The sequence below is a fragment of the Triticum aestivum genome, chromosome 1B (genome assembly GCF_018294505.1).
Source record: "Triticum aestivum cultivar Chinese Spring chromosome 1B, IWGSC CS RefSeq v2.1, whole genome shotgun sequence".
In the NCBI taxonomy this organism is placed as follows: Eukaryota; Viridiplantae; Streptophyta; class Magnoliopsida; order Poales; family Poaceae; genus Triticum; species Triticum aestivum.
This window is the reverse complement of record NC_057795.1, coordinates 326,849,567-326,864,326: the sequence shown is the minus strand read 5'-3', so window position 1 is coordinate 326,864,326 and position 14,760 is coordinate 326,849,567. Positions and strand designations below refer to the sequence as shown.

The 14,760-nt window shown below is 47.4% G+C and overlaps 1 protein-coding gene across 1 annotated transcript; it reads left to right on the top strand.

The window, feature by feature from the left end:
• Positions 1–230: 230 nt before the first annotated feature.
• Positions 231–731, top strand: LOC123078385 (uncharacterized; the record flags this gene model as incomplete). The annotated part of the gene is made up of 1 exon (XM_044500881.1): positions 231–731. A coding segment is annotated over one exon (501 nt), but the record flags the coding sequence as incomplete, so codon positions are not given.
• Between the last annotated feature and the right edge of the window lie 14,029 nt (positions 732–14,760).

Sequence of the window (14,760 nt, the reverse complement as noted above, 5' to 3'; positions counted from 1 at the left end):
GGGTCTTCAAACAGTCCGGCCGACTCAACGCCGAACACAAGGGGCTTGACACGCCAAGCGAAGACGACGACGAACCCCACCAGCAGAGCGCCGGAAAACAAAAGACTTTCCCACAAGAAGTCAAAACAGTAAACTCACTTCATGTGATAATACGGAACAATAGTGCGGCACCCGCTAAAGTACGCGTCGCACGGTCCACCCCAGCGGAATCCCGAGATTGGATGTCAAAACCAATTACTTTTGACCACCTGGATTATTCCAGAAGTATTCGAAACGAAGGATGGACTGCTCTGATATTGGATCCTATAATCGACGGACTACAATTTACACAAGTCCTAATGGATGGCGGCAGCGATTTAAACCTGCTATATCCGGACACAATCCGCAAGTTGGGGATAGACCCTACTAAAATTCGCCATAGCCGCACTTCCTTCAAAGGAGTAACGCCAGGGCCTTACGCCAAGTCCATGGGCTCCTCACTACTAGAAGTTGTGTTCGGTCCACCCGACAACTTCCGTCACGAAAATCTACTCTTCCATGTCGCCCCATTTCAAAGTAGCCATCAAGCACTATTGGGACGTGAAGCTTTTGCCCGCTTTAACACAATACCGCACTACGCGTCCCTTACACTAAAAATGCCCGGTCCACGCGGCATCATCTCCTTACAAGGTCGCTCAAGACCCCGGACACGGCTAGGCGAGTCCGGCACAAATAAACCATGGGCTTCCTAGCCTCACACCCTTTCACAAGGGGCTGTGCGTATGAACGCTAAGAGCCAATAAAAGCTCAACTTTATTCATTTATTCATACTCCGTTTTAAATACATATTTTGCACAATTTCTTTTCAAGCTAAGTTCCTCTCTTTTACAGATGAACAGCGTGTACACCCGTCCAGGATACGGCACAACGGAGACACAGGCGCAGACGTGCAGCAGGGACCCATGGCAAGGATTCTTTTCAGATTAAGACCCTGCGTAAACCTTTCTTACTGTCTCTTGTTGATTCACATCCCCCGGTTTTCACCATAACCGACGAGGAGGCTGGCGTTTTGGCATCGGCCGCGTCAGAAATTTTCGCATGTACCTGGACACTAGGGGCTTAGAGCATTGTTCTGCCTGCTATCATAAAGACTGAATACCTTAGGGAGTGTTCGGCGTCTCGAGTTAGGCCTTATATGCATCAGCTCCGAATCATGTCTTTGGTCAAATGTTGGGTTTGCACGGCTCTTGTGTTTTGCTGCCTTACGTTCCGTATCATTGGCTAACGCGGCACCAGGAGAACTACTGCGATTGTGCCCTGGTTCGGCCGGGCGAGCACCTCAGTAGAGAAAGCTGAAAACTGACTGTCATGATACAGCGAGAGACTGGTCAACAACTCGATCGACTACCGGAATGTTTAGAATTCCTCCGCTTTGACGAAGGACCGTTTCCCGGTCAGGCACATACGCGCCCTGAATTTGGAGAGCGCGGTGCCCCTAGGGGCTATATCGTAGCCCCACCTTCGAACTCCTATGGCTAAGTGAAAGTGATAAAGCATCATAGTCCGGTTGCCTTGTTTGCTACGCTACCACCTCCTTCACAGGACCAAGACGTTGGGTTAAGTGTGAAAATGCGCTATTTTGCAAACACCCCCGCACCATGTGCGTGGGGGCTGAAGCCGAAGACTACCATCTTTCAGGTTATACACAAAGTATACATTAACGGCCGCACAAGAGATATTTCAATACTTGAACGCACAAGTATAAAAAGCACTTATATTATGAATATCGTTTTACATATCATAAAGATCATTTGAACACGACATTTTTTGAGCACTGCGACTTTATTACATGAGCACACGCAGAACTTCCCCAAAATAGTGCTCGGCGGGTAACCGGCTCTCGTCCGAACCCCGGGTTGCAACATCGGTGGCATCCATCTCCGTCTAGTATGTCTTCACACGGGCAAGGGCCATCCGAGCACCCTCTATGCAGGCCGACCGCTTCATCGCCTTGATATGCGGCACTGCCCCAAGGAATTGCTGCAATAAGCCAAAATAACTCTTCGGCTTGGGCCTATCCGGCCAGATATGAGCCACTACATCCGTCATGGCAAGTCCGGACAATCTATTCAGCTCAGCCCACTCAGCCAACCGATCGGTCAGCGGAAGTGAACGCGCCGGGCTGTGGAATTGAGACTAAAAAAGCTCTTCCGTCTCGTGATCCTTTTGACTTCAGAAGTGCACAACAGCATCTGCCGCACTCCCCGCTAAATCCATATAAGGATCCTCCGGACCCCACAACTGGCCAAGCTGAGCATACTTCGGATCTGTGAACTTCCTGCGCAGCAGAAAGGGCTTGCCAGCCGCAATATCTCTGGCCTAACGCAGCTCCTCCTTTATAGCCCTCATTGCAGAACGGGCATCCTTGGCTTCGGCGGTGGCCTTCTTCAGGTCTTCTTGCTCCGCTCGGTGTTCTTTTTCAAGAACCTCATAGCGGTCGGTAACATCTTTCAGCTTCACGGCTATTTCGGCCATCTCCTCCCTGCTTCGGTAGTGAGCAGCCCTTTAGGCTTCTAGCTCTTCGGACGCCTTCGAGGCAGCCGCATCACTCCTTCTGTCCTTCTCCTTGGCCCGAGCAAGCTCTACTCAAAGGTCCTCCACAGCAGCGGCACCATCTGCATTAAGCATACATGTCGTAAGGAGTGAGCATCAGCTCCCTTACTAGGTGACCACGGAGAAACAACCTACCTTGTGACTCGTCAAGTCGATTATTCACCAGCGCGATGTCTGCATCCGCAAGGTCGAGTTGCCGCTTTAGTTCGGCAACTCCATCAGTCCGGCTGGCCATCGGACTATCCGCCACCTACATAGGAAGGGCGAGAGTTAACACCTGAGATTATGATCCTCGGCACGCTGTCGCTTTCGACAACATACCGAGTCTCAGGGGCTACTATCTATACAGGGCGCACTTTATGTGTAAAACTGTCAAAAGGTATGTCATTTTTACGTACCTCAAACCCCGCCAGCAAACTTCTGACGGCATCATGCAACCCGCCCCCGGCGGATGAAATTCTTTCAATCACCATACTCATCAATGTACGGTGATCTTCTGACATAGACGCCTTCTCAAGCAGATCCTTCAGCTCCCCCGGCCGTACACCAGTAGGTGCTGAACTCTTCGGCCCTGCCGGACTCGGGAATACCCTCCGTGATGACACCTCAGGGTCGTCTGCCCCGCCTGACGGTGCGGCAGATGGAGGCGTCTCGCTCTCCATCATCTCCGGACGAAGGTCCCCCGAAGACAAGCTCAGCTGAGAAGGATGGAGATCCGAACTACAAGGTAAAAACTTCGGTTAGCCTCAGAAGCAAAAATAGGGATGTCCCTTATTACAAAACTCCCCTTTTCCTACTTACGGCTCGCGGAGGGCTGATTCCTTAGGGGAGATAGTGCGGCCGGGGCCTCCCCAGACGCAGGACCCTCTGGTGAAGATCTCTTCCCCAGCTTTGAGGCCTTGGCCTCCGGGTTTTCGGAAGCGGTCCTCTTCTCCCCTTGGAAGGAGGGATTCTCGATCCCCCCTTTCTCGAAAGCCTCCTTGGTAGAGGCGGTAGTTTCTCTGTTTTCCCCTTCGCCTTCCTCTGAAGGAGCAACCTCCAGCATCCTGACCAGCACGGGATCCGGCGCGGTCTCCGGGAGGGGGGCCGGACACAGTATCAGTTTCGCTTGCGCTATCCACTCCTATTCAAAGGGCGATTGGTTAAAAGGAAAATTCAAAAATACGCAAACAAACGGTGTGTCCAGACACAGGGCCACTTACCTGAGCATCCGGGCGATTGCAGCTTAGGCCGGCATCCTCGGTCAATTCTGGACACACTTCTTGTGATCCAAAGAACAATTTGTACATTTCCACGGGCGTCGCGCCCATGAAGTGTTGGAGAGCTCGTGGCCCCTCCGGATTGAATTCCCACAGGTGGAGGGGGCGACATTTGCAGGGCAGAAGACGCCGAATCAGCATAACCTGCATCACTACAACCAGATTGATCTCCCTCTCTTGGAGGTCTCGAATCCGGCCCTGCAAAAGGGGTACGTCCTTTGACGGCCCCCAGTTGAGCCCTTGGTTGACCCATGACATCAGCCGTTGTGGGGAGCCCGAGCGAAAGATGGGCGGCGGCTTCTGCCTGCTGCCCCTGGGAGCGGTAATATAGAACCACTCCTGTTGCCACAAGCCGAGCTCCTCCTAGAAAGAGCCCTCGGGCCATGAAGCATCGGCCCTCTTGCCTACAACCGCCCTGCCGCACTCTGCTTGACGCCCCTCGATCATCTTTGGCTCCACGTTGAAGGTTTTGAGCCACAAACCGAAGTGAGGGGTAGTGCCGAGGAAGGCTTCGCAGACGACAACGAATGATGAGATGTGGAGGATGGACTCCGGAGCCAAGTCGTGGAATTCCAACCCATAGTAAAACATGAGCCCTCTCACAAAAGGATCCATCGGGAAGCCTAAACCCCGACGGAGGTGGGACACAAACATGACGCTCTCGCCGGGCTCGGGAGTAGGAATGACTTGCCCTTTGGCGGGCAGCCCATGCGAAATCTCGTAGGTCAGGTACCTGGCTTCTCTCAGCTTTAGCACGTCCTCTTCCGTGACGGAGGAGGGCATCCACCGGCCCTGTAGGTCGGAGCCGGATATTGTTGAAGGTACGAGGCGCTCGAATCTGGGGCTCTGGGTGTTGGAACTCGGGGCGAGAGGCAGATTCAATTGAGGATTGAAGAAAAGAAACGTGCCTTGGTCTCATTATAAAGAGGGAGAATACCAAGAGCCGTCCCCGTGACCGTTTGGGACTCACCTTCGATAGAGGAGGCATGGCAACAAGCACGGTTGGGTTACCCACGTCCGTATTGATGGGAACCCCGGAATAAGGGGAACACGATCTCTGCTTCGACAAGACGTGCCAAGGAAACCGCTTCGCTAAATGCGCTAAGGTGGTACAATAAAAACGATTCAAGTAAAGGCTTGGTAGTGGTGTGACGTCACGCCACAAAATACGTCAGCAGATTGAACTTGTGTACATAATATTCTCTCTACGGTAGTATGTGGAATTTATTTTGCGGAGCCGGACACTATCCTGGTGTTCACAATCTTCTATGAATTATTCGGAGGAGGAACCCGCCTTGCAATGCCAAAGACATTATGCGCGCCGGACTCGTCGTCATTGAAGCCTGGTTCAGGGGCTACTGAGGGAGTCCTGGACTAGGGGGTGTCCGGATAGCCGGACTATCATCGTCGGCCGGACTCCAAGACTATGAAGATACAAGATTGAAGACTTCGTCCCGTGTCCGGATGGGACTTTCCTTGGCGTGGAAGGAAAGCTTGGCAATACGGATATGTAGGTCTCCTACCATTGTAACCGACTCTATGTAACCCTAGCCCTCTCCGGTGTCTATATAAACCGGAGGGTTTTAGTTCATAGGACGGACAACCATTACTACAATCATACCATAGGCTAGCTTCTAGGGTTTAGCCTCCTTGATCTCGTGGTAGATCCACTCTTGTACTACCCATATCATCAATAACAATCAAGTAGGAGTAGGGTTTTACCTCCATCGAGAGGGCCCGAACCTGGGTAAAAACATCGTGTCCCTTGTCTCCTGTTACCATCCGCCTAGACGCACAGTTCCGAACCCCCTACCCGAGATCCGCCGGTTTTGACACCGACACCCGCCCTTCTTGTCCCTCAACTCAAGCAGCTCGACCTCTTCGACGTTGTCATCTCGAAGAAGGCTACGAAGAACCTGCTCCGCAGCTATACTACGCTTGAGTACCTTCGTCTTGAGCAGATCCACGGGTTCATTAGCCTCCACATCGCCTCGATGAATCTCCAATGGATTTATGTGTCTTGCTGGCCCCACAACAAGACATCAATTGGGAAGAGATCACTCCAGCTCTTCCACGTTATAGTCATTGAGAATGCGCCTTTCCTTGAGATATTGCTTGTATCGGATCTAGAAGGTCCAACAAAAATCAGGGTCATTGACGGGCCGAAATTGACAGTGTTGGTGTACTCGTCTGCCAAATTCTCCGAGCTCTTTATTGAATCTGTAATCGTTTAGGTACATCACTCATCTTTTTCTCCGTCTTCTTGAAATTCACATTTTTAAATTTCTTCTTGATGTATTTACGCCCATCTTCCAGAAAATGATTCCCACAAGCTTGACCCAGTCCATGCGCACAGTGAAGATCTTAGCACTAAAATCTATCGTCCCCAATCTGGATCAAGTTGTTGGATTCCTTACATGCTTTCCATGCACGGGGAAGCTACTCATCGAGGTGAAACTTCTTTCCTATAAGTAAATGGTAATCACAACGTAGCTCATTTTTTTTCATAATTTTCCCAAATTACGATGACAAGTGTAGTGTTCAAAACTGCATCTACGCACTGCACCGAAAGAAATGTTTTTAGTACTTTTTCTCATGTGGTCACCTGCATCATTTTTATGCTGTACTACTATAGTAGCCTAGGCTAGTCATAGTGGAAAGTAACTAGACTACTCCAGTAACTCTATAGTTACCCTAAGAGCAAGTACTACCTCCGTCCTGGTTTACTCTTCCAATTTTGTAGTATCAAAATTTGACCATAGATTTAACTGACAAAATGTTAATGCATGTCACTAAGAACTATATCGTTGGATTCGTATTTGAACATAATTTCAAATGGTGTAATTTTTAGTGACATGCATTGGCATTTTCTTAGGTAAATCTATGGTCAAAATTTTATACTAAATACGAGGTAGTATTCCCTCTGTCCCAAAATTCTTGTCTTAAATTTGTCTAAATACAGATGTATCTACTAGATACATCCGTATCTAAACAAATGTAAGACAAGAATTTTGGGACGGAGGGAGTACAAAAGTGGGCTATGTAGGCCAAAACATGTGCCAAATTCATTTGTGATGCATTTGGCATCGATGCCCCTCCATTGCTCACGTGGTGCCCCAATCTGGATCACCTACTTTGCTCCGGTGCCAAATTAACTCACGCAATGAAAAAACACTGTGTGGGAGAGAGAGAGGACTGAGGCAATAAAAAAACACTTGTTTGGGAGAGTGAGAGGCTGGTGTAGTTGGTTTGATTGATTTGTTTATACATGTGGGTCTGTGTGCACAGCGGTGCGAACTCTCTCACAACGCGAGAGCGGTGCCAAAATCTTTTGATTTGACATCGATGCGTATTATGTGGCATACTTTTCCGAAATATGGCATCGGCCACATAGTGGACGGCAACAAATGCCCAAGCTCTTCACATGCTCCTAGTTAAATGAGAGAGAGAGAGTGAAAAAATATCACTAGCCAGTCAACCCTATCGTATGAGCGAATGATATTGGTACCTCTTGATGACATGGCAATCTTATGCAGCAAGCTGCTCTAATATGTTCTCTTCTTTTGCAGATAAAAAAAGACCCGAAAGTGAAAAATGTGCTGCACTATAACAATCTCATCGAATGCCTTGATCTCCATCTTACAGAAATTGATTTGATCGACTACCGAGGCAGCACATCTGAGATTAAATTGGCCAGGTTCTTTGTTCTTGAGGCAAGTGTGCTCAAGGTAATGAGGTTTAGCGTTCTCTGGTGCAACAATGAATGGCGTGCTGATCACCGCAAGCGTCTAAGCCTAAATGACAAAGTTTCCGCAGAAGCTGAATTTGTTTTTGAAACATCAAGTGGCCAGAGACTCGAAAACTTATTTGCCCATTAGTGACTTGTCAGGGCGGTGGATTTTAGTTTGTATGATAATGCTGCATCCACCTAAAGTAACGAAAGTTCTTACATAAACTTCCTAGTAATTTCCTCTTCGTAGGTGCAACATTACTCCTAACATTTGTAATATCAGTTTGAAACTTGTAATATTGCCATGTCCTATTCCTGCATTTTCAAAATCCTGCGAATTAAATAGGTCCTGAGTTGGTGATGATGTTGTGCCTCCCATATTTCACCAATAGCCGTCGGATCTAGATCTGACACATATAAACCAAGCTTCTCCATTTGTGCAAAAAGATGCCCGCACTTGTTCCCAATTTACAAACAACTCCTTGTCTCTCACAATCAGCCTTATATCCTCTCCACCACATCTAGAAGGCCGTGGAAAAATCTGGCGCGATGGCCGCTGCCGGAGCCGTCCACCCCCAATCTTGGTGTTCTGTGTAATGCACGGGCATCTACGTACGGGAAATTATGTCGAACAGGGCTAGTTGTACGTAGGCTAGCTCTACAGCCATGATGATAGTGACTGCAGACGGTGAGGCTGACTATGGTATGTCGAACACGGTGCCTATACTCAGGTGTCATCTCCGGCGCAGGGTCTTGTCACTTCACTATGAGGAGCAGCACGTAATAATTTGACCAACGGGTAGTACAGTGCTAGTACTCCTACTACTACATTGGTAGTACTACTACTAGTACTAGTAGCACCACCATCTGGATTTAGGAGTACTACCACGTCCATCTGGATTTTAGTATTTGACTAGCAATATCTAGTAATGCATGTCAGAAAAAATGTACTACTCCCTCTATTAATAAATACATGGTGTTTTATTCCTATCGGCGAGAGAACTTAATGTTTTTTTGCTAACTAGAGTACTAATAGGATTACATGCAATGAACTAAACACTGCATGTCATGTTTGGTAGTCTCAAGTCATTGAAAGCATGCACTGCCCACATCTCTCGTTGGTTGATTTGTCACGAAATAAGAAAGAAGGAGGGAGTTAATGCACTGTGCCTAAGTGTTTTGGGATTATTTGGTTTTCGTAAGGTGCCTTACACAACATTTTTGTTTACATGCATTAACATTTTATTAGTTAAATCGAAGGTCAAAACTTGGCGCAAAATGCAAAGGGGACCAATAAACCAGTAAACATCAAACTTCTCTCATTTGGCCCCAACTAGAGGTCCGGTGAGATGACTATACTGCACCGGCATGGAGGGGGACACAACTTCATTGACTTACGGCAACTGCCTTTGGGTGAATGACACATGGGCCCAGGGGCTGGCTGGCTCACCTATCATACAGCCAAAGGCAGGTGCAGTAGAGGGCCGAGGAGTAGTACGAAATCCTAGCACCTACGCATGCTAACCAAGGGCAAGAGTGATCACTCGAATCGCAAGATCAGTTGACTAGAAGCTAAGCTAGACCCATGGAGGCGATGAGCGCGAGCATCAGCCGGCTGTGCCAGATGGTCCACGACGCCGGCCTGTGGCCCGGCACCGAGGAACGTCTCCAGGTAGTATTGCTTGAGGCCGCCAGGGCGAGGGGCCGCTTGGACGACAGCTTCGTCTCCTTGTTCGACGAGGTCCTCGTTGGTTTCCTCGACAAGTTCATCGTCGTCAAGAAGCTCGCGGACGACTTTGACGTAAGCCTCCAGCCGACGCGCCCAGGCTCTACGATGCCCGCCAGCCTAAACGGCCACTATGGTGACAACCTCTTCGACGCACTGGTGGCCCTGTGACTGCCCGCCATCGTGCCGGAGACTGTCCACCTCGAGGTCGCGCTCGCCGCGCAGCGCCTGGCGCAGCAAGACACCATCGACATAATCACCCACGTCTACACGCAAATCGTCCACAAGGACTACTACATGCAAGAGAAGGATGATAGGACGCTGCCCTTCTTGGACCACAGGGCAACCTTGGACGACACTGTTCAGAAGCACGTTGAGCTCGCCACCAATGCCGTTGCTCCTCACACGTCGGTTGGTTACCCGGTGCACTAGGGCATGAGGATGTCGTTGATGGATCCTTAATTATTTTTATCTTTCCGTCAAATCCATGTAGTAGTATATGATACTACAGTATTTATCTTACCTTTCGCATCAACTTCATAAGTTTCGTACGTACTCCATGCATGAACGGCGCCAGAACCAAACTTCTCATTACTCTAGGCAAAATTGTTATTTTCTATCTATCGGTCGCGCCATGGAGCAGAACCAAATTTTACAAGTTACGAGTTCGAAAGGAAAAGCTTGCCGTGTTCGCGTCGCACCCCCACACGGTTGGTCCGGCACGCAGCTCAAGCGGGAATGCGTGCGGTGTTGCATTTTCACTCACAAGTGGGACCGCAGTTGAGCAAACCGACTATCGGCAAACCCCCACCCCGCCCACCGCGCGATGACTGAGAAAACAGGAGGGAGAAGAGATGGCTGTAGCATGGACTCCAAGAAAATTGGTGTTGGATGGGACTCGTGTGGGTGGCGTGTGCCGTACTGCTAGACGTGAATGCTAGTTATGGCCCATGCCACCCCACTATATCGATCCTATATCGAGGTACGTAGAACAAATTTCATGCAGTCCGTGCTTAGCCCTCCTCTATCTCTCTTATCAGCCAGCTAGCGGACGCGCAGAGCCCATCTTCTGTTTGCTAACATGCGGTCTGACATGTCAGTGAAAACGCAAGCGGACCCACTGAACCTGCACATCTTTCACCTCGACGTGCTGGTGATGAAAAACAAATCCAATAAAGATCTTCGGTGGCTGCTTTTGGAGTTACTCAAGAGTAGTAAGATTCTACTCCCTCTGTTCCTAAACATTTGTCTTTCTAGGGATTTCAACAAGTGACTACATACGGAACAAAATGAGTGAATCTAACTCTAAAATATGTCTATATACATCCGTATGTGATGTTCTATTTGAAATCTCTAAAAAGACAAATATTTAGGAACGGAGGGAGTATTTACAGTTTAACCGAAGATGCACATCTTGTGGCTTCAACTACCACTCTATTTTCTTTCGTGACACGACCTGGATGCTGGATGTCCCATGTGTCGGCAAAAGGAGGAAGAACCCAGCCAAATCTTCAGTTGTGCTCTCGGAATAGACTAGTTGTGCTAACTTAAAAAATTGGGATAATTAGATTTATGCCCCTAGTTGTGTCCCACTCGTCTGTTTCACCCCTAATTCCCAAAAGTCACCGGTTCTGTCCAAGTCACTTTGCTCCTCTTATGCTTTTGCCCTTTGACCGTTTGACGTCAGTTTGAAAACTTCATAACTAATTTATACTAAATCAGAAAAATGCAAATAAGATACCAAAATGTTCAGAAAAACATCACCTATATGTTAGTGTCATTTGCATTCATGAAAAAAGTGTTGGAAATTGCCCATATGAGTTTTAGCTCTTTTGATACCACCATGAATAATAAAATATAAAAAGCTCAAAAAAATTCAAAAAAATTTGGTGGCAAAGAATGACAAATGTTTTAAGTGCCTGCCAAGTTTCATCAGGGAATAACATTCATGGGTGTCGCGGCAAAAAAAAACAATCAGCACTCCAAAATAGATTATCTTTTTGCCATGACTTCCATGAATGTTGTTCCCTAATGAAACTTGGCAAGCACTTAGAACATTTGTCGTTCTTTGCCACCATATTTTTTCTGAATTTTTTTGAATTTTTTTAGAGTTTACTATTCATGGTGGTATCAAAAGAGCTAAAACTCGGATGTGCACTTTCCAACATTTTTTTCGTGAATGCAAATGACACTGACATATAGGTGATGTTTTTCTGAACATTTTGGTATCTTATTTGAATTTTTCCGATTTAGTATGGATTAGTTATGAAGTTTTCAAACTGACGGTCAAACGGTCAAAGGGCAAAAGCATAAGAGGAGCAAAGTGACTTGGACAGAACCGATGACTTTTGGGAATTAGGGGTAAAACAGATGAGTGGGACACAACTAGGGGCATAAATCTAATTATCCCTAAAAAATTTATTTTGTACTCCCTCCGTTCCAAAATACTTGACTTCCATTTGTCAAGTAGAAGGCATGTATTGTGCAACGGAGGGAGTAGAATGGATGCAAGTTTTTGTATCGAGAAGAAGAGTACATCCATATATTGATAGAGTGCAATTTAGTAGATGTTCTATCACTTTTAGCTAGCACAAAGGCTAGAGATGAGATTAGTGCACTTGTTGATACTCCTACTAGAATAGAGGCTAGACATGAGACTAGATGCGACGAAGCAACGTCTACTTCTTTACACTCGAAGAAGAAAGAAGCACGCAAGATCGAGCCTCCGCAGATCAACAGTGAATGCATTGAGAAGGCACTAATCCAACTTACAGGAGTAGTAAAATGTATTCTTGTGGTTCTTGTTTTCTTTGATCTTGCTTTTCTAGTCAAAATCATCGTTGGAGTTCGTGCAAAACGGAGGTCCGTTTGGGGTCGTGCGTTGGAGTTGGCCTTACAAGTGGGACCGCAGTTAAGGAAACCGACTATTGGAAAACCCCCACCTCGCCCGCCGTGCGATGGCTGAAGTTAGAGAAACAACAAGGTTGAAGAGATTGCTCTAGCACGGACTCCAAGAAATAATATGGTGTCAGATGGATGTCGTGGTGGTGGCGTGTGCCGTACTCCTGGACGTGAATGCTTGTTCTGGCCCATGCCATCCTACTACTCTAACTACTTACTCCTACTATATAGTACCAGTATCGAGGATTCGAGGTGCTCATTAACATATGGCTACAGTAAAAACACCCGCCCGACGCGCGAAGCATGTGAAGCTAGTACAAATAGTGTACTACTATTGTTGATTGGCCTCATCCGATAACCTGTTGCAATGCACGTACAATTATGTATTCGGAAAATATATTTTTGCCTCGTCGCACCACTCACTCAGAGAAGCGACTCGAAAGCCATTCATAAATTTAGTAAGTTTATCACAGGCATATCATTTTATTACATACAATAGGTCATCAACCCACATCGACAACGAGGATACATTATAAATACTAAAGTTTTCACCACACAACAAATAACAAGCAATGAAATGAACTTCAACTCAAGCATTCCTCGGCGTTGGAAATGCTTGCTTTGAACCACAAGTAATTCTCTGGGACGGGCCATCCATTGTCAATCTGGAGACCAACACAGGACTGGTCATCCAGGCTGAAGTGCCCTACTATATGAGTACCAGGGTAGGGAACCACCCAAACGTCCGAGGTATAGACATAGTTGCTTCTCATAAATGGTAGTAACATTGTGTCAACATCAATTGGATCGCCTTTCACAATCATTGGATAGTTTTTTCCAAGGAAGAGCGAGTTTTCTCCAATACTATCAATTCTGTACCAGGGAGAAGGAGTTGGCGCTAGCACACTAGTATCCATCCCGAATACCATGCAACGGGTGTTGGAATAGGTCTGGAGAGTGCGACCATGGGAGACTACACCTGCTTCCTTAGCAGTAACATCATAAGTGGGCTGTATACACACAAGAAGAGGTGATCCATCGGAATTAGTTGCCAGGCGCCAAAGAGTATATGGGTGTTGCTCCTCCTCATGATCGTGATCATCACCATCGTCATCTCCCCCTTGGTTATAAAATTTTTCAAGTATAGGTGGTGGAATGTTCACATGACCTTGGAAACACAAGAAGAAGGTTAATTAGTAAAGGGAAACTTGCTAACCTGCATGCACGTGGATGAAACAATTATAATTATGGTGGAAGACAAACTTACCGAAACTACGAGGATGCCATGCAAAAACAGTGCCACGAGTGGTGGCAGCAAACACAAGGCCCTCGTATTGAATTGCATCATAGTACTCATCCGTGTACATAAATTGATTTTTGAGCAATATCCATCGAGTCAAACCACCAAGGGTGGCAACAAGCTTGTCGAAGATAGCAACAACTTCATAGTTGTTGTAATTCCAAGAGCGGTTGGGAACTCGACAAATTGCTATCTTCCATAGAAGACAGTCACCATGATCGTATTTGAACGTGCGTACAATACCGGTGTGCTCAACCTCTGGACAGTCTGCTGAGATTTTTGGAAGTGGAACCCGGTCACGAGTGTACACATTCACAAGTTCCCACTCGCAGTTGGACCCAATGTAAACAACCCAATCTCCATTTGCGCCTGCTCAAGCCTTGCCCTCAAGCGATGACATCTTAACATCATACGTATCATTATCAAGCGGCATCAACTTGCACAGGGCAAGGCCTCCGTCGTGCCGGCGCCAGTCATTAGGGTCACGGCGAAGAAGATAGGGGAGATCAAACCACTCCTTGACTCTTGGGTTCCTTGTAATGATGTTATTAGTTGAGTCAAGAATGGGCTTGAATGAACCTGCCATGCTAGCCAAGGTGATGATGTCGCACCGATCAATGAGTTCCTCCACCATGTCATCTTTCAGATCAGGGCAAGAATAACGGGGTCGTTTCCGGCCTGTTCCCTCCATGGAGAAGACGATCGAACAATGGAAGAAGAAAGGGTGAAGGGCTAAAGGAAAATGGAGGAGGGAGAGGAAGAGCGTGCGACAGGAGTTCCAAATCGAGAGGGAAAGGCGAAGAGTCGGTGGACGGTTGCCAGTTTACCACGGTTCACGAAGAGGCGCCTCGGCCTACACGTCCGTTCGGAAATACTCCTACTACTCGCCGTCGTCTCACTGATATGTGGAAAGGGACCACATATCAACGAAACATGGTGTGTAATTTCTCGTGCAAAATGCGATCTGGCCGCGTTGGCCCGAGGTGCCGCATTAGTTATCGACCTTTATTTTTTTAATGGCGTGCTGTTCAGTTTTGAAGCACGACTAACTGGTACTGTACGCAGAGAAAATATAAACTACTCTACCACTACTCCACCTCCAGTACTAGTAGTATAAAAAAGATATATAGGCTGGAGCTTCAGCGCTTTCTTGCCAAGGGCTGCCCACTTGCTTCTCACACTACCACCCTCTCTCCAGATCTGAAAAAGACGGCCCCTCTCTCCCTCCTCACCGGTGGTCATAGATCCGCCG